Source organism: Dendroctonus ponderosae, unplaced genomic scaffold, assembly GCF_020466585.1.
Source record: "Dendroctonus ponderosae isolate FM_Combo_2020 unplaced genomic scaffold, Dpon_F_20191213v2 Dpon_F_20191213_8, whole genome shotgun sequence".
In the NCBI taxonomy this organism is placed as follows: Eukaryota; Metazoa; Arthropoda; class Insecta; order Coleoptera; family Curculionidae; genus Dendroctonus; species Dendroctonus ponderosae.
This window is the reverse complement of record NW_026019016.1, coordinates 489,827-515,757: the sequence shown is the minus strand read 5'-3', so window position 1 is coordinate 515,757 and position 25,931 is coordinate 489,827. Positions and strand designations below refer to the sequence as shown.

Genomic DNA, 25,931 nt, shown 5'->3' with positions numbered 1-25,931 from the left:
GACAGAAATAAATGGCCTTTTTAGAAAGTGAACTATCGATAAGGAAATGTTGGCAGTTTTCTCAAAAAATGCTTGAATTCAAGAAGTTTTAGATTAGCGTGGTTTTGTTTTGAGTTGCAAAATCCACTCTAACATGACGCTGCTTTTTTCGAAGTTTCTCAAGAACCATTCGAGCCACAGAATTCGTTTTGGCATCGTTGGATAGAAAATTAAAAACTCGATTCAGTCGTGACAACGTGAGTGAGGAAATTCGAGTAGTTTTGACCCAGAAAGCGAAATTTGAATATCAGACACTTAGGTGCAAGAATTATGCCAACATTTCGTGTTTTCCGTCCCATTTTTGCTCATTTCTCGGACGCAAAAACGCTCATTTGTACATCATTCTAGACAGAAATAAATGGCCTTTTTAGAAAGTGAAGCATGGATGGGGAAATGTTGGCAGATTTCTCAAAAAAAGGCTTGAATTCAAGAAGTTTTAGATTTGCGTGGTTTTGACGTGGTCATGACCCCCATGACCCCCCCTACCTGGACCCGCCCTTGATTTAGGCCCAAATCTAGGAGACATACTTACTGATAATATGACATACTTACTGAATAAGATACTGTTTATAAGCAAAAATATCAACAACAAAACGATTGGAAATATTCAACCAGTTGTTATGAACAATTTTTGATAGAGCGTTTCAAGACCTGTTTCAAAAAGTATCTGGTCTTGAAAGAGTTAGAAGCCTTAGAGACAACACGCATCACCCAGTGAATACACGATTACACCGTTACTCACAGATTACAACGTCATGCTCTCAGCGCGATTAATTTCGCAAAACTCCATCCACAGTGTTTTTTAACTCGAAAAAAACCCGATTATTTACCTTTTCATGGAAAATTGCCTCCATGTTTACACCTACACTCAGTCAATGGCACAGACTGCTCATCAAAGACAAGTACTTGTCTCTATGAATTGCGACTGTCTAATTGAACAGAGAAATGCACGTCCAACACCAAAGCAGCCACGGCATTTAAGCACCCAGTAAACCCAGGTTGAACACTATTTTCCTCAAAAAACCACACAACACTAATTTTTTAATCCCAAAATTTGACTCTGACAGACATAAACGTAGAACTGTCACTGTCACTACATAAAAATATCTTGATATTTTTGTCCACTTTTTGTCAAAGTCAAGCACAATACGAAATCGCACATTGTTCAAATGACTCACACATCAACACCGCTATGACGTCAGAACTTCTGCAGTCTAAAATCCTCAAATCATTAAACAATCCCGCTGCTGAAAAGTATTTTAGACCTAAAAGCAATAGTTTTTAATTAAGTATTGATATTGCAAGGAAATTTTGCCGAAAATGGAAAAATAAGCAGATGATAATGTGGGAAAGCAGGCACAATTTTTCCAATCTATGTCGTTCTTTGTTTATTTGAGCCAATCCAGCCAATCAAATGGTGCGATTTCCCGCAAGGCGAAAAGCATGTCTAAAGATGAGCGGAGCGGGGTGCGAGCGATGTTGACATTCAACATGGCGGCATGTCGTCAGTGCTGTGCTGTGTCGTGGTGAGTTGAAATTTTCACAATTTTTCCAAAATTTCCATCTATTCTATCTCAAAAACGTACGTAACTTGATTTTATTATCCTAATGTTAAGTTCCTATACTAGGTCTAGCCCAGTGAGTGTTCTATTAGCGCCATAATCCGGGTTTAATGTCGTTCCCTTGTACCCTCATTAATTGTCTTTTGTGTGTTTGATTCCGGCCAAAGCAGCTCTGCCCATTCAAAACCCCCTCAGAACGCCGATTAAACGACGATTACGATGAGCGTTTATTGCTCCAGGTTTACAGACAGTTTTAATCCATCACCCGACGATATTTCTTTATTAGTAAATCGATACTTCGGTCCCAACAGTCCCTCTTGTCCCAAATTTCTATGGTGTTTTCAACGGTTTCAATAAAACACTGCAATCGCACAAAAACAAACTGGAACCATTTTGTTGACATACTAAAAATAACATTAATGCTGCCATTTGATTTCGATTAACTAGAATTTGGGAAAAAAACCAGCTCAGACGAGCTTTGCTTTGAACCATTTGTGATTGTTCTTTTGCTCTTTACAATCGGTTAGAGAAGATTTTTGTTTCGGCCCCAACAACGTGCGTTTTAGGTGCGTATTAGATCGTTGAATGCCACATTCAATTGATTCTAACCTTCAGGATTTTGTAATAAAATGTTATATTTAGACCGAAGTCTTTGAGACCACGTTGGAGTTTTAGCGGGCACATGTTCAGATGCACTGGGAAGTTTCCATACGTGTGCTGGTTTTGATTGACCGGCAGGCAAATGCAGTTGAAGTGTTTTGTAATTGTAAAACACTTTTGCATCGCTAAGAGCGGTCAAAAACACACTGGGCTTTAAGCTATTAGGGCTAGGAAAGCTGCCCGAAAGAGTCGACGGAAAAAGCTTGTCAGAAGATGTAAAGAAGCCCTAAATGGGGCAGGTTTGGCAGAAACACAGGCAGATGAATAGCCGAAGTAAAAAGCATCAAATACTGGGCATTTCGAGCACCAAATTTTATATGATTAAGGAAATAATAACACTGGCAGGAATTGAGGCTTCAGATATTTATGCTTAGGGGACGAACAAAGAAAATCTACAAAAACAATAGCGGGCAATCACTAAAGAGCAAGTAAAAGACTCAAATGTCTTCTATTGATGCCCTGAATATTCCCTTGAAGTTTAATCCCCCGCACTCTCAAATCGTGAGAAAACTCTCTCTGTTCGACAACATTTTAAGGCGAATTACCCAAAAAGGAATGAAAAGTTTATATTTATTTTGTTAACTTTGTCCAGTGCCTTGGACAGGAAAAAATCACATTGTCTGATATTAATGCATGTACTTGAGTAACTAAGTATTACACAATTGAGGCATACTTATAGTACTAATCAATTTGCTGGGGAACAATGCAATTATGGTGAGGTGTGCTGATTAATGGTATTTATCTAATTAATCAGCCATTTAAGTGCACACAATATTGTAATAAATTTATAGCGTTTTGGTGCAACAACTATTCGCTTTCTTATTCAGTAGCAGTTCCAAGTTTTTTACTCTAGCTGTAGCACATGTAACCGCTGTAATCAAAGCAAAAATGAATGTTATTTATCATAACAATCAAGATGGGATGACGAATTTAACGTGAACGTTACCAGCTGGAATTGAACAAAAATCGCGTTATCTAATCAGCGAACTATTTACAAAAACAGCATCAACATAAATATTCGGCTGTCTTAATAATTACGAACGAAATATCATTGCATACGTGATAGATATTCGTGTATGTTTACCAGCCTTAGAACAGGATGCGCCATTAGTCCCTCTTGAATAAATTGAACTAAATAGTGATTATCGCGTTATGTTTATTAAACTGAACTTGTCACAATATTCGAATCAATCTGCTTTACATTAATATAAATAATCTATAATGTTAAGAAAGCAACTGCCTGGTTCTCACAGCAAGTCCTTAATCTGTATGGTTTAACACATAAAATGTCACCAACAAAGTTGCAAAGTTAATTAAGATAATTAACTGTTCTTTGCTAGGCGGATTCATCCGCCTTAGTATTACTGTAGGTTTTCTAATACGGTGTTTCTTCTTTTCAGCTTGTGTAACTAAGAATCTCAAAATTTAGTGTAGAAAATCAAAAGTATCCTGTGTTTTAACCTGTGTAACGACTGGCCTTATGGACAAAAATATCTCGAGCATTACAGCACAATACGCACCCAGCACGCATTGAAGACATCTGAGGATTTTTAATTTACTTTTCTGTTATCACAACTCCATAAAAATTTTTGAGTGACTGTGAACGCATAATTTTTAAATAACATTATTCTGGACGATTTTTTTATGTTTCCTACTTATTATTGATAACAATGGATTTATAAAACTACTGTGTGGACTGTTAACTGGAAATCGATTAATTTCGAAGCGAGTAGCTTTTGTTGATCCATTTTGTAAGCCGCATTGTGCTGCGGTCGTTTTTCTTCTGATAGATCCATACCATACATCAGCTTCTGTATTGTGGGGTATTTTTCAAATACCGGATAACCATTCTGTGATATTCGCTACACTTAAGAAACGATAAGACGTGAAGAAGTTTAATCAAGAAGCAGTGAATGAACATGTCGAACAATCCTCAGTGGAAATCGTTCCAGCCGCCCCCCGACACTTTGGATCAAGAACCTATTATTGACTTCAAGACTATGACCAGTAACGGTATGGCGGAGCTTCTGTTGCTCGTTCAACGAACATGGATGGATTTTTTTGGTTTCAGGTAAACGATCATCGACTTCATTCAACTTCAACCGATCTGGCTCGAATACCAGGTTCAGCCAGGAGTTTCCGATCCTGGGAACGGAAAAGGCCAGTTCCAGTCAAATGTCTTACAGCAATGGGCTTTACAGCTCTTCCAGCACCACTCATGCTTCTGCCAGGAACTTTCCAGCGATTGGAACCTTTTCAATGGATAGCAATAATGTCTTTAACAGGTACATGAACCTCCGTTCTCAAACGCCATACAGCTTGAAGCCACTTGAACCAGTGGTCATTTCAGTAAATTTTTCTTAGGTAATAGAACACGAGCTCCTTTCTTGAATGGTTCACTTGATTTTCAGCTCAGGTGATAGTTCCATGAATACATCATCAAACATATTTTCAAATGGAAATAGCGTTAGTAGTAGCAGCTATAATAATGATTCGTCAAATGCCGCTAACATGGGAACCCGGGAAACTGGCATCATTGAAAAACTGCTGGTGAGTATGTTAATTGAACACAATTTAACCGTTACTGATCACGGAAAAACACCCTTGCTGATGGTTTCTTTATTTATTATTGCAGCATTCATACGGGTTTATCCAGTGCTGTGAACGGCAAGCACGCTTGTTTTTCCATTTTAGCCAATTCACCGGCAACATTGAGCACTTGAAAATTGGAGATCCGGTTGAATTCGAAATGACTTATGATAGACGGACTGGTAAACCGATTGCCAGTGCTGTAACTAAAATTGCTCCTGAGGTAATAAAAAAATCGCTGGTTGGACGAAGTCTACTATTGAAAACAAGGCTTCTAATCAAACTTGAAAACTATGAAGTACATTTTTTGCAGGTAATGAGTGAAGAGCGCGTTACCGGTACAGTTACTACTGAGGTCAAAGGCGAAGGTTCGGGGGGAGACACAATGGGCAGAATTAGTTACGAAAATAGAGGTGAATGTTTTTTCTTACCCTACACAAAAGACGATGTAGAAGGAAATGTAGTTTTACGGTCTGGAGATCGAGTCAGTTTTCAGATCGCCACCAATAACCGGTAAGTTTAAGCCACCCACCCCTATTATTGAAGCGCAGCGAAACTGCATATTTCTAGAGGAAATCTGGGAGCGTGCCATGTACGCCTAGAAAACCCCAAACATCCAGTCAAATACCAAGGAGTTGTCTGTTCGCTGAAAGACAGTTTTGGTTTTATCGAACGTGCCGATGTGGTAAAGGAAATATTCTTCCATTTCTCTGAAGCAAAAACCAAAGAAGAGTTAAGATTGGGGGATGATGTAGAGTACACTATTCATACACGAAATGTACGGTTCCGCAAAGCAGCGAATTTAGTAGATCTGATGGTTTGTTTTTGCAGGGCAAGGAAGTTGCGTGCAACATCACGAAGTTGGTCCCTGGTACTGTCATCTTCGAAGATCTCAAGATGGACACTCTAAAGGGGCAAGTTACTAAAGCCATCGACAAAAGCCCCAGGTCGGCAAATGAGCCTCTTCCCGGTCGAATCACGTACAAAGTAGATGACTCGAAGGAAATCCGAGAAATTTCCTTTAGCGAGAAGGATCAGATGGGCGACTTTACGCTGAGGTAAACAGCCGAGGTGCCGAATTAAAATTTGCCAAATGTTGCAATATTGTAGGTACGGCGACTGGGTCAAGTTCCAAATAGCCACTGATCGGAGGGATGCGTTAGATCGGGCTACTCATATCGTTTTATTAGATGAGAGTTTTGCAGCTTCTGGAGAAAAGCGGGAACAAGGCGTAGTGGCGTCATTGAAAGATGGTACATTTCCGGCTATAAAATGCCCGAGCGATTACAATCAACTTGTTCAATCTGTTTCAGGCTTCGGTTTCTTGAAATGCGTTGACAGGGAGGCTCGACTCTTTTTTCATTTTAACGAGATTCTCGATGTGAATCATACCAATAATTTGCAAGTCGGTGACGAGTTCGAATTTACTGCAATCCAGGATCAAGCGAACTCCTACAATACTGGCCACAAAGATAACCGGCAGAACGCAATTCGCATGAAATGGTAGGATATCCCGAGTCGGTAATGCTGGTATGAAAATTGTCCATTTCAGCTTGCCTCGAGGCACAGTACAATTCGAGGTAACCATCGACAGCGATATGACGGGTGTAATAACAAAGGAAATCCCCATCAGCAATTGGTTGAACAGAAGCCCATCGAAAATGCAAAATGGAACAACAAACGAGACTAGCGAACCTGGGTTTATTAGTTACAATGTCAACGGTATCAAGAAAACCATAGCTTACTACACGAAGGATTGTGATATTAAGCATTTACCCAGAGTTGGCGATAAGGTATTAGATAGCGCAAATCCATCGTGCATGGAAGCCAATTATGATTATCAATCGTTTCTCAGGTACAATTCGATGTAAATCAAGTAAAGCGAACAAAAGAATTCATAGCGGTAAAGGTTCAAATCACCCAATCAGCTATCCAAAGCAACGGCATTAAGCATAACATAACCAGGACGAATAGTCAAATATATCAAGGATTTATAGCCGCTTTGAAGGATGGATTTGGCTTTATTGAAACAACCCAACATGACAACGAAGTGTTTTTCCATTTCAGGTACAATTTTTCGGTTTAGCTGCAAGGTGGATTAATAAAATTGGTTTTCGGTTTTTTTCAGTAACTTTGAAGGAGACTCGAGCACCTTACAACTGGGCCAAGAAGTGGAGTATAACTTGGCAAGCCGCGGGAATTCTGGGTCGTGCTCAACAGCAGAAAACGTGAAAATAATCCCCAAAGGTTGATAGTTTTTACAACGCTTGGGCGTAAGTTTTTATTGCTGTTTTCCCCCCATTAGGTTCTATTGAATTGCCAGCCGTTCACGAAGATATACTGGATGGAGTGGTAATTCGTCCGCTAAGATCCGTCAAACCTGACCAACCGGAGTACTCTGGTCTGATTAAAATCCGGACAGAGTCACCCGAAGAGAACTCCGAAGAGTACGAATTTGGCATAGTGGGACTGGCAAACAAACGCGAACTACTTCAAGGTAAGTCGATAAAACCGCTTGCAATCCGGACAGTTTTTGTGAGTTTATTATTCTAGCGGGCGACCAAGTACAGTTCCAAGTAGATTCCACCAATCGGGCAGCCAACATAGTTGCTGTTCGCAAGAAACTGCGCGCCACAGTTGACGCTATCAAAGGCCAGTTTGGCTTTCTCGCCTATGAAATCGAAGAAGGCAAGAAGCTGTTTTTCCATATGACTGAAGTAAAAGACACTGTGGCCTTGAATGTGGGCGATACCGTTGAATTCGTCTTAGTTACCAATCACCGAAGTGGCAAATCTTCTGCTTGTCACGTTGTTAAAGTCAAGTAAGTTCAGGTTTTTTAAAACATTTGCTGAGTAGTTAATTTAAACACCACGTTCTTCTAGTGATGTGCTAGCTAGACCGGAAAGACTTATAAGTAGACTGAGAACTGTTTCCCTGGACGATACAGGGCCTAAGTTACTAGTGGTGAGACAACCAAAGGGGCCTGATGGTACAAAGGGTTTCTCTCCCGACTTTCGGGTGCATCGGCTTCCTGGCTCCGTACACGAATAGTTATTGCATATGTTTGCCAAACTCCCCCAAGAAAACACACAAAATAGGTAAAAATAAAAACCGTTGAATCCACATTCTTTCAGTTGCCTCTTGCCATCTGCAACTGCTTTTGAAATTTGAAAGTGTGTTAAAGAGTGAGTTGTTGATAAAAATAGACCAAAACGACATTTAGCTATCTGAGAAACTGATTGAGTCTTATCCAGTTTTTTAGTTCGTATTCAAAGCCATGAAGGAAAGTGTGAAAAGAGCAAATTGAACTCGCTTTATAGACGAAGAGAATAATTTCTTTGAAACCCCGACTTCACGGTGTATTATGCTGCCATTCCTAGCATTTGGAACTAGACATTTCGTTTAAAAATTCGAATAATTCCAAATCGCCTTTCATGTGTTTCGCCTAGTATTAGTATCGGGTGGCGCTCATGATGGTGATTTGCTGGTATATTGGGTGCGATCGCAAAAAAGTATCATATAAATCGTAAACTAAGTAATATAAACACTGCTTGATAAAAACCAAAAATAAAAAAAAGATAATCCATTGACAAATATATAAATACAATGAATTTATCCTTAGAGTACAGAGTTAAGGCATTAGAGTATGAATAAAATATAAAACTAGAAAGACTGCAAGTAAAACTGTACAATGTAAGTATTTTTTAGTTTCTTTTATTTTGGTGTTTTAAGGTAATTCCTCTAGGTAAACCATAGTGTTGCAGTCAATATGCAGTACCTACCCGCCACATAATACTTTTTCTTTGTACAGAGTGATTTAGACAAAGGTTTTTCGAATGTCCGCTGTGTAGATAAACAATTTTCGCGAAATCACTAATCAATCGTTCTATCGGCGCCTAAGGGTTCATATAATAACTTAGCTCTGGACCAGTAGCTTTCCGTTTTCCAATTAACAAATTTATTTCAGCATTAAAATGTTCTCGCTACTTATCAGTTCCTTTTCATTCGGGAAACAACACTGTTTTAACTTCTACCTGGCCATACACAGCTTTTAACTTATCAGTAGAGTGGAAGTTGTGGGAGTAACCCAAAGCGCTTTCAGGAAATTTAAGGGTTTAAAGCCGGATGCTCTTCCATAAAAAAACATACTTTCGCTTACTACCTAAGTGCTTTATCAGAGTTGCTCGTCTTCTTGAGATTAAATATTGTATGCAATTATTCTTGCTATTTTATTGGCTAATAGTCTGCAATATATTTCAATAATCAATTCCCGAGCAAGTCATTGAATTATTCAAGTGTGGTATTAAAGATGCTGCTTTGTCAACTATTTAGTATTGCAGTTAAAAGAAAGTTATTTGGATTTGTTTGAGTAATTTAGTCTAGACTAGGACGTAGACATAAAGACGTTTAGATAGCAAAGTAATATATTTCCTTTGTATCGACTGGATATAATTTTTTTAAACAAATTTCTGAACATTACGTGAACAGACCCAGTGCGAAACTAGCTGATTCATCTGTAGTATTTTATAGTAAATTGGAAGTCATAGTAGTGTTTAATGCCAGTGAATATTGTAGTTTTAGGAACATATCGTCGTGTATATGAATATATGAATAGTTGTAACATGTTCATGCTAAGGCAAACGAACAGAGAAGGTTACCTACCTGTTAAAACATGTTTCGTTTTACTTCATTCCTCTGGAAGTTTAGCAATAACAAAGGCTTTTCAGTATTTGTGCCAAAGTGTTTTGGGGTTTGCGCTTAGTTGTGTAGTGTTTCAGTCATTTGTCCAAACCCGTTTTACTTTTCCTTCCTTAGGAATGAGGTAAAATCGATCTAGTCTCGGCTAATATTACTGCGGTGTGGTATTTTAGTAGACTTCCATGTGGCCTTGCTTTATGTATTTTGACCCACTGTGATAGTTTAGTCATTTCGATTCAAAGGAAACGAATTTTTTCCTCGGCAAAATTTAACCCCAGGCGTCAGTTTGCAAATTGTATAACAAAGTATGAGTTTTTATATGAAATTGTCTCAACACGTGCTGATGTGGGTACTGTGATGCTGTTTATAATATTATGATGATTACGATTATTATTATTATTGATAACAAAAAATTTAAATATTAAATGTGGATTATCTCCTATTTGTAAAATTGTTTTAGTTTAAAAGCAAATAAAGTGACATCATTATTATCGGCGGATTTCAATTAAATCGATTCCAATTGGCCATTTTTTATTAAATCACCTTTACACGTACCTACAATTAAAATACTTTATATAGTTTTATATTACTATACATTCGTATGGGAAAATGTTTCCAACTCGGCCTGCTCCTGGGATGGGACATGCTAAAACGGAAAGACAAATTTTCCGATTAATTTCTGATGTGAGTACTTATTTGGAAATGTGCTAATCTCAGGCCGGTTTCGAGCGCATCAGCTCTCATCAGCGGGATTTTGCCTGAAAATTACACCGACGAAACTTGCTTTTGTACGTGTTATTTTCAGGCTCAACCCAGTTGATGAGAGCTGGTGCGCTCGAAACCGGTCTTGGCAGTGTCTAGGATTAACACATCTCGAAACATTCCTTCTAACATTAAATTACTACACAAAGTTTGCATCTAGCATAAATTTTTGCTTTTTTTCGCAGTTTGGTGGATTTTTTAATCAATTTTTCAAATCCAAATTGCAACCAAAGAAAGCAATTGCGGTAAATTATCTGAAAATTTTGTAGCGTATCCGGTTGAAATTATGCTCGAAACCACTGACTGGAAAATATTTCAATATTTCCTTGTTATGAAATGGCTTAAAAATGCACATCAGAAGCGTTTAAAATATTTGCTTCCAAAAACCGCTTCAATATTTTAATTTGCAGTGATTTGAGAATCGTTTTTTAATTTTATGTTCGAATTCGGCAATTTTTTGCCACTAAATGTCTATTGTTTTATTTAAATTAAAATAATAATAATATTAAACAAAGCTTTGCCTTTGTTGAATTTGGGTATCAAAACGCTGTTTTCTGCGCTTTGCAAGCTTTCTAAGCAACATTCGCGCAACATAAATTACTGAATTCTTAGTGATATTCAATGCAGTTTCTATTCTTCAAAATTTTTGTTTTAAGAATTTGCTGAGTCTACACAAAGCAAAGTGATTTCGTTTTTCCCCAATGCTGCAAACATCGATGTGTTTTTATGCGTCATTTTTTGTATAAATGTGCGGATTCAGGATAAGTTTTTGTACAAAGTGCGGTTTTGCTGATGACCTGAATGATATAAAAAAGACGTTGACTTAAAATTTATATAATTGCTTTTGTTATCTTTCTTGTAAACATATGTAACTCTTGTAATGATTGTGAGCTCCATATGGTTTTATTCGGTTTTAATGAATGTTTTCCGTCCATGTTATCGTGATGTAGTTAATGGGGTTATCATTGCAGGCTGTTTGGATTTTTTTTCTTTGTCAGAGCGTTGATTATTGAATAGGGATTTGAGGACATTGAGGGGTTTATCTGAAGGTTGTTTGATGCTTTTTCTGGCTCACCTCTATGGCATCTCATGCCGAAAAATCCGGTTCCTTCGCATCTGCACTTGTAGCCGGGCTGTTGAGAGATTTGGATGCACGTTCCTCCATGCAGGCAGGGATTGTTGGTTTTACAAATATCCTTCTTTTTACCTTAAAATGCATTTCTGTTTTTTATATACCAAATAGTGTAATTTTTCAAGTTTATGCGATCTGCATATTTTCTGACATTCTTAGACATTTTTACTGACACATTTCAACAATTTTTATATTAATTAGAAAGAAAACAATGAAAAAGTGTGAGTATTGAAAAGAGACAACTAGATAGTCAGGGTCATTGGTTGTTAAGTTCAACGGCCATGCCCTCTCCACAAATTTCGAGGCCGTTTTAACGTGTAAAGTCCACCCAAAACGCGTGAAAAACCAAAAAAAAAACAAATTTCCACCCGAAAGCGCTTTATTTCCGGGAAGTTAAGTTAGCAATCTCGCGTTCGTTCTAATTTTCGAAACCGGGGAAAGTGTTTTAATGCGGAAAAGCGGCAGTGTTTCTGAAGTTATCTTGACAATCAGGCGGCCATATTTGGAATTAAAGCAGCGCAAATGCAATAACTTCTCGTGCTTCCGCCATTTGAGGTGAACTGTCAGGTATACAAGTGTCTAGAATTCCAAGATTCTACCTCTATATGAAAATGGATTGAATTTGAATATTCAGGGTGAGTAACAGTTTTCAACATAAACATCGTTCGTGTATAAATGTGTACCCATTTAGGGGCGCTCGACGGTTCTACATATATACAGAGTGAAAACTTTTACTGGCGTGACTGAACCACAGCAATAGTCTAAAGTGGTTTAGATAATTTTTGTTTTGCGTTTTCCTTCAGATCCATTCAAGAAACAATTACGCAAAACTTCTAACAAAAAATGGGTTTCTTAGTGAATTATGCCGGAAACCATCGCTCCAATTGAACAGAACCGGCTCCAACAGTCCTTTCTTAATATGTAAATCCGTTATTCATCGTGCGCATGCGCAAAATGTACAAATAATTGCATTATTTCACAGGGTGGCACAAAAAACAATAACGGCACCCATGAAATATTCTCTTATATCTCGCATAATAAAGGTTTAGCTTACCTTTTAATGCAGCTTGGCATTCCTGCATATTGTCATACCGGTAATCGGAAATGCACCCATAACCGCAAGAGCAAACTCTATCGCGTATTAAACATCCCTGTTTAGTTTGTCCAGTTTCGCAAGTTAAGCAGTAATTGATACCTGGAATGATGCATTTTTTGACGATCACTGAGGCTGTTTAATTGGCCAATCAATTATTATCTAACAATGTCCTAATGGCCCCAAGCGCAAAATGGTTGAATAAATCTAGACTTACCTAAAAGAAAAATCGCACTAACCAGCAAATTATTTACAAACATATTCTCTATACTCTATTTGAATAAGTTCGTTTCGAAAAACTGATCTAAGCCTAAATGTCTAAAAATAATCCCGGAAATTTAATTACATCTAATTTTAGTACCCACACTGCAGGCGGACAGGCCCGTACTATTTTCAACATATTTATTGGGAATCTTTGATGATGTCCTTTTAATATCAATCTCCAGTGGCGTTACTAACCCATTGATTCTTCTGCCCTCATTGCCTCATACTTGCAACGTTATTTATCTGCTGTTTCTTTATATACCTTCAACCATCCTCTGACGATCTCTGGTGATTCTTATCCATTTATATTTGATGTGGAGGGAAGGTGCTTCTCTTAATATTTGATTCAGTTTACCACCGGCCTATTTTTAAGTTTTTTCTGTGCAAATATGGAAATACCCAGAATATGTCTAGAAGATAAGGATTTTTGGTTGGTCAATGTGATTTTCCAAACTGCTGCGCTGTTATTGGTTGCGCTACTGGTTCATCCTGATAGTGCAGTGCGTTCTGTGTCTTTGCTGATAATAAAGATCGTTGGCCTCTGTACACTGGGTTATTAAATCTACTTGAAATGGCTTACAATTATTATTGTTGTCGATAACGGATGTAAAGGGTCCAGAAAGTGCAAGGAGAATGGATTTATTACACGACAAACGCAATTTCCGTCAATATTAATTGTGCGTCCAATCGCCACGTTGTAACTACTTAAAAACAATGAAATGTTATCAATTGGGGCTTTGGGAAAATTCCATTCAGTTTTCGTGGAATGAGGATAGTACAGGCTCATGCTATCCTTGATACTTCGTAATAACAATCCTCCTTTGCCTAATAGCCAGAGACGCCAATTTCTTAATAAATATGATCTAACGGTTTCAATTATCATTTATTATTACCTTTTCGAACTTCCACAGATAGTGGGTGCGTTTTTCATCAGAATCTTACAAACAATGAAAACCTTCGAGGAAGTGAAATAATGCGTGGGCTGAAAATGATACGGGATTGCGATAATATTTTCTTCCTACAGCAAGATCTTCCATGGGCTCTTCGTTGTTTTTCAATTAGCTTCAGATGTACGTATATGTCGGATTTATCCGGCATTGTTTCAGTCAGAAAAATCAATTACATAACAATGAACACAAGCGAGCCATTTGCTAGCAAAGTGCTGGCGGAAATCCTTAAAAGTTACCACTTTGCGTCTTTTCGAAGGTGTGGAAGTGAAGAATGCCAACAACTAGAATTGCATTCGATTTTATTAACGAGACATTGAACTAAATGCGAAAAATTATTCAAATCCCATGCGAAACAATTACAGTAACATGTTTGAAATGTATCTTAGACACAATACCTTAAAATTATTACTCGCCAAGTAATTAAATGCGAAGCAATATATCTCCATGTTACTTCAATAACCCAGCCCATGAAAGGCAGGAACGAGTTTCCTTTATTGAAGTTTTATTTAGATCTTGCGGACTTATCTCGCTTTATTTATAGGTGCGATTTTGCCTTATCTTCACTGTTTTTTCGTTTGGAGAAGAAAGAGCCGTGTTCCATGTTGTAACACTTATTCAAGAGATTTCTTATCAAGTTAATTATTAGCCAAATATTTGTTGCTCAAATTTTGCTCGCACTATTTTTGCACTGATTTTTCTCATACCTATTGATGATTCGATTTAGAAGAGAAAAAAAATTGAACAATTCAATTAGTTGACTCTTTGATTGAACATCGCGATTTATATGATTTCTTGTTGCGATTGACTTTGGCTTGATCATTGTGCGTTTATTTGTCGACATTGCTTTGCGCTTATCATCAAATCGCAATTCTGCCAGTGTGTAAAATTAATAATTTATCTCTGCTTTATTTATTTTCATTTAATAGGCAAATCTCTGATTAACACTAATATAAATAGCTAAGATTGTTTGCAATTTATGGGCTGGAGTGAAGCTAACTAACAATCCTGTGATATATTGCTTTGAATTTAATTACATCGCAAGTAATAATTTCAAAATGCCCGTCTTTCGAGACGATTTCAGTTCGAATTTCAGTACTGGGTATGTCCGCAGGGAATTTCGTCTCTCTTATTATTAGTTGGGCTCAAGAAGGTGGAAAGCAAAGGAATTAATTGAAGCGAACTGGAAATAAGTTATTGCTCTCATTTGTTGAATAGATTCAGCATTTCTCATTATATTTTACTTACAAACAATTGATTTATACAAAATATTGCTTCAACTTCAATCTAGTTGCATATTAAAATCCAAGAAAGGATGTGGTAATATTCGCTAAATCGCTTTACCCGTTTGCATGCCCTATCTAATCCTGAAAACTTGCTCATAAAATAAGCCGTTTTTTAAACAGTAATTTAAGCATCCTTCTTGGGAACACTATAAAGTAATCGCGCTCTTAAATATTACCATGCGCCTTGTAGAGCCATGTTTGCTTAAGAGAAGTTATCTTTAATGTTTATTTTATTTAAGACACACAATTAAACTAATAAATAATCGGCTCCCAACCAGAGTTATAATTTACAAGTGTATGGGAATGGAAGAAGCTATCCTTAATAAATGCTTCATTTAAATAGATTTTTTTAAAGTAGCATGTTCGTCATTTATACTAGTCGATAACGGCAAGCAAAACAATTAAACCCGATTTCGATTTAAATTTCGATCAATTTAAATTAAGCGCTATTTAATTTGGAGATTATTTTTAATGGGAGGCTGATTTAGAAAAATTGCACCAATAAACCCGAAGATAAGAAAGATACGTTTGGTAATTATCTGAGTGGTCAGTTCTCAAAGGATATCCGTATCTCGAATCCCATAAAACTGGGCTTAATTCGGGGCCAGAGTTTTAAAACTGTCATTTGCATAGATATAAAACGATTTGGAAGTATGTTATAATTAACTCGCATTGTGTGGGAGAAGAAGTTTCAGATCGTTGTCGTATTTATAATTGCTGAAAGGGAACCAGAAAACTGTTCTAGTGGGGGATCATATTTCGTATGATTTATTATCATTAATGTCAGAACCAAGTCTGATGCGATCTTGCTTAAAATTGTATGCGTTTTTACCGGACAGCTGCTCATAATTTATGGTAATGCTATTTAGTAGAACTACTCCAGTTTAATTAGAAAAGACACATTCTTATCTGTGAGGTGTACGAGCTTGAAGCAAGAAGCTCTTTATTTAAACCGATTTGTTGATTATTTTGTCGGAAAAATTTTTGTGTTAAAAGGTCTTGTTTCTTCTCTGGCAATTGGCAATGTTTGACAATTTGGAAACTTGATTTTTTGCCATTGCCTTTGCAGACCGCGGTTTAGGCTATTTGAGCAGAAACTAATGAAGTCAGATAGTGGCTGTTGCTTGTATTTTGTAGGGCAGAGGTTCGTCTGCAAGTGTTAAAAGTTTCGATTTTCAGTCATCACCGGATTTTCACGAATTTTTCAAAAGTTGCATGTGGTTTGCGCGGATATTTCAGCATGTCGCAGTTCGACATTTATTGGCTTAGGAATTTGCAGTTAGAAAGTCACTTTTGTATCACATCGGTAGGACAAAGTCTGCTCTACAAATGAAAAAAGTTTTAGGAATTTTTCAAAGTTACATGTGGTTTTCGCGGATATTTGAGCAAGTCGCCGTTCGACATTTATTTGCGCAAGAACATGCACAAATCTCACATGGAACTCATATGTACAGAATAACTTTTATTCGATAAAAAGCTTTGTTTTAAAAAATAAAAAATGATGAAACTTTAGCGAAAAAAAATAATTTGGCTTGGTTTTGAAACGCTTCTTACTATTGATTGCAGAAGCTGTTCGGAAGGCAATGAAATTTGCAATTAAGTCTGGTCTGGTATCTGTTTATATTTTTTTGCTAAATAAATTTTCAACGCCCCGCTTGCCGATATCCTCTTTGGATTCAATATGGCTTATATTTCTTGGTGCTTTTGCTGAAGTCTCGATTTTTAGTCCTATTCAGGTTCATCCGTTTTAGTACAAATCAGCTTTGTATAATTTATGTCCCGTAATTCCTCATTTCGATAACTGGCAGTTATTGAATAGTATTACAGTTATCATTTTAGTGGGTACTGATTTAACTGATTCAACACTTCATATTTTACTTAACGAGGAAAACCGGATCGTCGTGTCGATGGAACCAACGAGGATTAAGAGATTTAATCGCATTTCGCTCAATACGATCGAAAATATCCCGACCGTTAAATTTTTTTTAAGGCTTTATATACTATACCTAATAATTTGGACGTATAAATTGTCGCATATAAGGTGCTTTCGATGCCTTAAAGTGGACGTGAATTCATTAACCCACCAATGTTAACTGTTAAGCGGTTATTAGGGTTTAATTTTTAAGTTAAGCTGGTTACTTTTCCTGTACTCTGTCGCGATCGTTTTAGATACGAGACTTGACAGATTGAAACAAAGGTTCACCGGATTTGAATGCATTAGGAATTGAGCGGATTTCGAGTTTAATTACAGACTAAGAGGATTACTTACTTATGGTATCGAGTGCAGAAACCCAACAAATTAATATTAATGGTGTTTCGAAAATTACCTTCTCTATTCTTTAGGCAGCACACATACGAAAACCTGTTAACTGGCATAGCTGTAAAAGAGCGTCTATTAGCATCCTTAGTAACATAGTAATTCTTAATCATTTGAAAGGAGCTTGACTTCCCCGAATGCTACTTCAAATCAGTGAAGCGCAGCAAGAGTTACTGAACATTTATAATTTACTTAACACCAAAGCATACGAGTATACAAGTTAATTTAGTTAGGCCGTTCGGTTCGTAAAGGTTAATTACTGGAACGATTATTTATCGGCCTTCAAAATGACCGGCGGAAAAATTATTGCACGCGATTACGAGATCGTCTCTTAATTGGCTTATGATAGTCGCACTCATTTTGTAATTAGTCGATTTATTTGCATTTTTAAGCAACACTTTGCATGCCGAACTTACCACCTGGGCGTTGGTGCCCACTGAGCGGTTTAATGGCACTTTATCGTCATGTTTTCGTTATTAATAACGTGTACACAATGCGAGCGAATTCCGTTACTTGTTAATTACAAGCTGGCAGACGATGCCGAATTAATAAAGAGGCGTTTAGAGTCAAAAAATTCACAATAAATATTTTTAATCGCTCAAAATTGTTGTTTATTAATTGTAATTGTATCAATTAAGGTCGTATTTTTCGGATAATAATTTAAACGAGCGCACCTGAAAAAGGCACCCGTAACTAATTCAGGGCCAATTTATCGCTGCCATTTACTCCACATTCTGTCCAATAACTAAGGGATGACAAAGCATTCTAAAGCACATCAATTTACGAATTCTCGATGGTCATAATTTCGTTTGCGTGTCGTCTTTATTGGCTAATAGAATATATTTGATGTAGAGTAAAAACACCCAAGGACTCTTGTATAAAAATGAGATTACAATCAGCGATCTTATCCGCCAGAAACCTTTATTGACATGCTGGCAATTAAGAGTTACTGACGTGAATCAAGATATAAGATTATTTAAAGCGAAGTAATTGAATATTAAGTCATCGATGATTTTCTTGTTTGAATGTCAGTGGGGTATATCCATCAAATAATTGATTTCCTTCGTGAGGCTCTCATAGATCGGTAAATGTAGGCGGCATTTGCCCAAAAGTGTTTAGCTCAGTTTGGCAAGCTTTGTGCAAGTAGTCAAAACACCCCCAATATAATCCAGCGCTAATTGAGAGGGTTTTGTTAGATGGTTTCGCAGATAAACTCCAAGAAATTTCGAATACTCCAAACGTGCTTTTTTAGCTCAAATAATTCGGGTCTTATTGGGATCTAGCCCTAACGAGCTGAGCCTGAGCCGCGGCAAATCCCTTTGATGATTCGTCAAAATGTTACGTTACATTATTATACCCAAACCCGTCATTTAAAATTTGTATATTTTGAATTTTCTCATAAAATTATTGTTTTTCAAATATTCAAAAATTTCTCAATATGTATACTAGACATTTAATATGTTTAAATATAAGAGCTTTAATAACTGTACTTCACTACATAGACGATCCATTTTCTGTTGGTGTTTTGATGAAACATCAAAAGAATTTGCCGCGGCTTAGGCTCAACTTAGGTTTGACTCGTCAGGTCTGGACGCCACATAAGATGCACCCCAGCATATGTAGAGGGTGTGTTTGGAGAAAATAAGCTTTATTCTTAAAAAGCTACAAAATTTTATCAGAAAGCTAATTTTTATTACACTTGTGCACACTTCAACTGACTTTAATTCTAATTAGTTGTGTTATTGCACTAAACTAGGCTTACCAGTGGCCGTTCGGTTGACAAAATTTATAGCTAGATGATCATAACTGAGATATAAGTAGTAGAGGAATTTTTGGGACGTTTAAGCCACTGGCCATTAAAAATAACGAGAATTTCTACACGGTACTCGGAGTTTTGTCATTTAATTTTTGACACTTAAAATTCCCGAAATATGCCGCATATTTATTAGTCACGAGTAGCTTTAGGTGTAACGTTTCGTGTATAGCATACGGTTTTATCAAAGCTTCAGATCCTGCAACTAATCGGGAAAACTTCTGATTAACACTCGTATGAAGCCCAAGAAAATTCGATTTCCAGATTATCTCCGCTTCAGATGGTGATGGTGTTTGAAACACAGGACAAGAAAGTTGTTCTGAGTGTTCAAAAGCTGTTGTTCGGCAGCAAAACGCCTCTGAAGAGTTTTCGGTATTTAGGTCGAATTTTATTTTTATAGCTCCTGTTTAATACTGCTGAACCACGTCTGGGACTTGTACATGTTGCTTTAAAAAATCCCAACAGAATGAAATTTTAAGCGATGATTTTACCTTTTGTTATTCGCTTTTCTGCAAAAAGCGTCAATACTCTGGAAGTTCCAGATTTTTTGCGTTCGCCGTGTGATTGTTGTCCAAATGGGTTTCTCGATTTATGAGGTAACGTACGAACGTCTTCCTTGAACCGATAAGAACAAGTTAGACCACTGAGCAAGGCACTCGTAAACGATCATCAGCCAAGTTAGTATGGGTTCACGTACAACCACTTAAGCATCCATGCAAGTTTTTAAACGCCCTAATATGTAGAGAATGTCTTTCGTGAGGAAGATCACTTTGCAGGCTTCCCCGAAATGCCACAAAAAAACCGGGAGCGGTATAGTTCATGTACCGGGGAATATTTCATGTAAAAACATGCGATTTTGCCTCGATCTGTGGAACTTGGAAAATCTTTTGATGATTTGAAGGAAGGTGTTGAGGTGTAATGATAGAAGGAACAGTCTGCGCGGTGCTGGCTTCAATGCCTTCAGTTTCTTGTTCATATTACTAGAGAATTTTCGTCCTCAACATAAACGCAAACCGGTAACCATGAACCAGCTAGTGGATTGTTTTTAAGGCTCTTTAGTGCGATGTCTTTTCAGAAAAAGCAGTCATTTTAACAGCCCATAGATTGCTGGAATTCTAAGTGAGAATTTTAACCGTGCCACTGCTGCTACTGGACGACTTTGTAATTAAAATGCTTTAATGTTCAGTGGGGCTTTATTGTGTGTAGCCGACAGTTTTCAAATGTTTCCGATAGGATTATTGCACCGATTAAAACTTTATCTTAATTAAGGTCTAGGAAATTTTGCGGGTTTTCTGGAAGAGCAAGGATTGGAAAATGTCTGGATTTTTACAACTATTCGTCGTATATAAGTCGTTTCCCACGTTAAGACTTTCTATAGAGAAATAATTAAAGGCGGCGGTAAATTTATTAAGCAAAGCCCGTAGCTGTAATATTACCTAAATCAGGTTCTACCTAATAACTTACACCTCCTACTTAAATATATCTGAACAGTTTAATTTGTCCACGCCTAAATTTATCGGAACCAATCATCATTTCTGTAGTGGCCGGTGGCAGCATTTCATTTCCACAAAGAAATACGCTGTAATAGGTGTTAACATGTAAATTAATTCAATCGATTTATGATGTTGTTTTTCGATATTCGTTTCGATGTCAGACTGAAAAATTCAGTGGGTGGAGGTTCTAAAATATCTATTGTACCTTTGTTGTTTATTTTATCGATTTATGTTGAAAGTTCGCTTAAAGCCATTAGCGTTGTTTTCTTCAATTAAACAGAACCCGGCTTAATAATCAATCTAACCATTTCCTAATAGTTTCTACTTGTTCTTAAACCATTAATGATCATAAATATGTCCGAAATGATGCAAAGCTGAAAAGCCTTTTATGTAAATGTAAGAAAAATATATCTTTATATAGACGAAACAAAAATATTTCAGACTAATCCTGTTTAATCTAACATATTTAATTATGCATTCGTTGTTATGTAAATTTCACGAATATAAAAGATGATAAATTCTAGATACGGTTCCTTTAATGTGTCCGTAATCTTTGAATTGCAGAAGACATTCTTAATTTCGAATACCTCGTATTTTAGACGCCGAAGGCATCCGAAGAATTATTTGATCGTCGAGGTGTGTCTTGGGCTTTTGTGTTTGGATAAATTAGGTAATTTAATTAATGACAAATTTTCTTAATGGTGCCAGAATGATTTGAATATTTAAATCTGATTTATTGATAACAAATATTTATAACATGTAGGGAATTAGTGTGGTGATTGATTTGTTTTTTCGATTTATATCATTAATTATACCGTTGGTTTGTTATTAAAATTGCCATTTTTCTATTGGAACGCTACACGTGATGGATTGATTGGAGTTAATGAAGACATAAATAAGAATCGCGATGAAAACAGTTATTTATTACGATGACACATTATTCTTAAATCAAAGTGTTCAGTACAGATGGAACGTGCAGGGGGTCTGTTTTACATGGCCTTTTTGCATCCAATCTGTTGCCGACAACTTGATTCCATTTGCCTATTCGAGGCCATGACTAGTGAATTCACTTGTTAAACATGCTCTTACAGTTGCATGAGGTTTTCATTCTATTTCGTATTTTTGCGTTGAATATTTTTCCGTTTTGCCTTTTGAAATGAGATAACAAAAACGCAATTACTCGTCGTGATGCCCTTCAGTGATTTGATGAAACGTTTGCAACCATTTCTCAGGCAATGTGTTTTAATGATTTTTCAAGATTCGCACCGATTAGTAAGTTTGGAACTTTCAAAATTAAAAATTCCAGATATATTGCAAAAGCAGGAAGTTGAAAGCAGCAGGCTATGCAAATTACCGACATAAAGAACTAATGATTAGGCTGTTGATTGATTATTCTAGACTGGGTTTTTTCTGTTCGCTTTTAGTGTTTTCCATCTATTTGCCACACTGCGTGTTCATTTTTCGTTGCTTTCAATAATAATGTTGTACAGAGTGATGCGGCGGCTTGCACCCGCTGCGCCCAATTATGTTTCACTTGTACCTTTTGAATGATGATTATTTCGTCAAGACAAGCCGCCAGTCTATTAGAGAACTCAACCTGCTGAGAACTGGATTTTGCCATTGTCGAAATGCTTGCCCGCGATTCTGCCTTTTTACCGTTGCCTTTAAAGTGCGTTTTTTACACTGTGCTTGGGCGTTAGTTTTGATGTCTATTTTTCCATTATTGTTTGAAGAGAGTGTGTAATCAAGCTTCCATTCGATAAGCCAATATTTTCCCATTACGCTAATTGCTAAGTAAACTTTTCCTGAGACACTTCAGTATGGTAATAAGCGATATAAACAATGCCCGGCTATCTTCAACAAGAAACGTATGCCGAAGTTAGCTGCCTAGCTGATACCTGAAAAACTCCCGAATAGGCATTCATATCGGAACGAAGATAAATCCAGGTGTATATTTAATTAATTAATTGAATGCTTCAGCCAGCATTATCTCTCTAGTCGCACAATAAAACAAGTTCTGCCTGTCGAAAGAAACATGGATAATATGATTGAGATGCGATTCAAAATATGTTAAGTAGATAATGATAATGGGAGTATATTTCAGTAGAAGCTACCGAGGATAGAATGAGATAAGTATGGATGGTATTGAATAGATTTGGTCGAAGAATATTGTAATTGAAGGGTTAGTCACAAACGGTTTATTTAGAGATATGAATAGTCAAAGTTTTCTTGCAATGGAAAATTCTTAGCTTGTAAATTAAATTAGTCTGTGTTACGGAGAGACTCAAATTAAGGACAAACACTTCTACTCAATAACTAAATAATTTTTTTAAATACATTTTTATGCAAAAAAGCACTCGGGTTGTTTTGCCTTTGAATTAAAACAAATTATCAAAAAATACGAAAAGGACAAATTATTATATTCTTATCCATCCTCGGTTTCAGTCAAAATGTGAAATAAAAATTTGTATATCGAGACAACAGCGCCATCATCAGATTTAAAATTCATACAAACTACAAACACCAATTTACAATTAAATTATGTTGTACAAAAACTGTAATTTACAAAGCGTTAAAGCATTCATTAGTTCTTAAGAAAAAACCCTTTCCTTTTGGGGGAGCAAAACATTTGAAAAACTCACCTCATAATTGGTACACATTACATTCTCTTTTTATCAATTATGAGGTAAGTTTTAATAACGATAAGATTATAATAACTGGATTATTACCTGTCCTTGGATTCATTTAAAAAAGATGAAACTTTAAACGATTGAGTCGAAGCCGGAAACTTTAACCATGCAATAAATTACACCTTATTCACACAAGACTGCCGCCTTTCTACGGTTTTGAATCTTGCTACCAGCAAAACGTTGGATATCTACTCGGACATTTTACTCTTCCTTCGCCTTCAGCGTGCTCTTGCTAAATACCCTGCGCGTCCTGCTAAGCAGCCACCCTGCCAGTATCAAAACGCCCAAGAAAACCCCCAATTGATCCAGCATAAAGTAGCGGAAAAGGGGCAGTCGAGTCCCTGCCACCCTTAAATGGTGCGCCCCCTTGTGCCTGACTACATATCGGATCCAGTAGTCGGCCAATGCCATTGGCTCTATGGGGCGGTCATGTAGTAGGCGCGAACCCATTTGCACGTTACGGCGATACCTGAAATTCGTGTGACTTAAATCCGGCCGGCCGGAAGTCGAATGGAGGCTCACTTCGGATTATCCAGAAGATCGTCCAGGGCGGCGTTCAAAGAGTTTCGCGTCATCTGGGAGAAGGGAATGGTCAGACCGAAGCCTTTGGCCTGGATGCGGCCGGCGTTTAGCTTCTGGTCGGCGAAGATCGGGATGGCCAGCACTGGAACCCCTAGGGAAACGGTTTCGGTCGTGCTCAGCAAACCTCCATGGGAGATGAAGAGCTTGCAGTTCGGGTGGGCTGGAAAAGGCCCATTGAACCTGCAGAAGATTGAAGGGACGCCAAACGTTGCACTCACCCAACACGGCCTGCTGAGGAAACCACTTGGAGATCTTGACATTGGAGGGCTGATCCTCAAAAACATCGCCATCCCACTTCCAAAGCACCTTCTCCTCCCGGTTTCTCAGCACCTCCAAAAACACCGCCTGTTTTTCCTTTGGCATGTTGGCGGCGTTCAAGTTCGACCCCAAGCTGAAGTATATCACGCCCTTGGATGCGCCGTCCATAAACTCCTTTAAGTCCGGGGGCAGTTCCTTGGGCGTGTCGATGTGGAAGCCGCCAATGTGGACCATGTTGGGCACCAGAGGCGCCGCCTCATTGATACTCTCGTGTGAATTGATCAGTACCAGCGACACATTGTAGAGCAGAGTCTCTAAAGGAGGCGCCTCTGGGTAATGCTTCCTCAACAGCGCGTCCTGTTGAGGGTAGATGAAGCGGTAGCAAACAACGTCGCTGACCAGCCCAAACACCAGGTTGTAGAGCCGTTGCTGGAACGTCATCTGCCCAGAGAAGCTGAGCAGCACATCCGGCACGTAGCTAGGGTTCTCTGGATTGGCCACCAGCTTGTTGACCCAGCGATTGGAGCCGACAGTACTGAAGACGATCAGTGGGGCCTGGAAGTGGTGGGCGAAATATTTGAGGGCGTCATTGAAGAACTGCTCAACAATCACGGCGTCAAACTGCTCCTCTGAAGCAAGCAGTGCGCGCACTTTGGTGTGGTTGAGCGCTGGCTCGGTATACACCGGCCCCGCAGATTTCGTGAGATGGAGCAGGATAGCGTATGGGGACAGACTCTCCATTTCGAACATGTTCCTCTGGACCCCTCCACTAAGCGGAGCGACTGGAATCGATTAAATCTATCACTCAAACCTCCCGGTTCAGCAGAGCTTCAGTCTCACTCTGGGGTCGGTCATCCACAACAATCTCCCGGAAATTCGGGGGCGGATTGGGATCCTTGTAGTAGGAGATGAGGGTAACATTGTGCCCCAGACGGGCCAGGCCTTTCCCAAGCGCGTTTCCAAGAATGTAGTGGCTTCGGTAAGGGGGCGGAAACACCAGCAGCAGCCGAAGGCCTTCCGAGCCTGCGCTGAAAAAGCCAAGGAGCAGAAGGATGGCACTGAACTGCTTCATGACTGACCCGTGATTGGTGATGCTCGCTGTGTGTTTAATTGTTATCATCACTCTTATCAGATTGGTTCATATATTGTGTTATCTGTGTTAGCTACCAGGGTGGTTTGAGGTATTCGACTGAACGACGGAAGCCTTGAACGAATGGCTTCGGAGATTGGAGAAATCCACGACAGAAGTCAAGTTCTTTATTAAGAATTTATTGTCCTGGTTTGATGAATGATCCTGAACGGGATTCTGTTCTGGCAGAAAATTAGGGAAAGGAGAAATTGATTTTTCATAAACAGTATGATCTTCATTATGAGTGAAATCCGTCCTTCATCTATCAAGCTTCCTTTCCGCCAGAGGTAATCAATGTCCCTGGTATACTTGACGTGATACTTTGACCCTCAGCCAATGCAAATACACATTGATGATTTTTTATCAATGTCGATAGTATGTATGTATGTTCATAGTCGTCAGTCATTTCTATCGGAACATTTCCTGTACTGGCAAAAAGTGCATGATTTACAGGTCGAGGTTCAGTTTTTATCGAAAGAACTTGAATGGCGTGGAAAATAGAGGAAATTGTATATACTTTCCTGACTGTATTTCAATTCCAATTCAAATTTATTCCTGGGTTTCAGTCATTTATTGTCTCTATTTATTAATCAAAATACGTTTCGGTGTATTTTTCC

General features: G+C 37.9%; 2 protein-coding genes across 2 annotated transcripts; one reads left to right on the top strand and one right to left on the bottom strand.

Annotated features, from left to right (window-relative positions):
* The first annotated feature begins 1,463 nt into the window (after nt 1–1,463).
* Nucleotides 1,464–10,073, top strand: LOC109544802 (cold shock domain-containing protein E1). Its single transcript, XM_019915151.2, has 16 exons — nt 1,464–1,565; nt 3,662–4,274; nt 4,333–4,546; nt 4,673–4,811; nt 4,897–5,073; nt 5,164–5,363; nt 5,421–5,628; nt 5,682–5,908; nt 5,961–6,103; nt 6,164–6,353; nt 6,403–6,643; nt 6,706–6,917; nt 6,979–7,097; nt 7,156–7,347; nt 7,404–7,671; nt 7,733–10,073. Exons 2-16 carry the CDS (start codon nt 4,175–4,177, stop codon nt 7,899–7,901), a joined length of 2,799 nt encoding a protein of 932 aa, XP_019770710.1. The 5' UTR covers nt 1,464–1,565; nt 3,662–4,174; the 3' UTR covers nt 7,902–10,073.
* Nucleotides 10,074–12,492: 2,419 nt separating this feature from the next.
* Nucleotides 12,493–25,310, bottom strand: LOC109544879 (UDP-glycosyltransferase UGT5). Its single transcript, XM_019915291.2, has 5 exons — nt 25,026–25,310; nt 24,146–24,967; nt 23,868–24,087; nt 19,112–23,814; nt 12,493–12,637 (listed from the first exon to the last, which is right to left on the bottom strand). Exons 1-4 carry the CDS (start codon nt 25,303–25,305, stop codon nt 23,547–23,549), a joined length of 1,590 nt encoding a protein of 529 aa, XP_019770850.1. The 5' UTR covers nt 25,306–25,310; the 3' UTR covers nt 12,493–12,637; nt 19,112–23,546.
* Nucleotides 25,311–25,931: the final 621 nt, after the last annotated feature.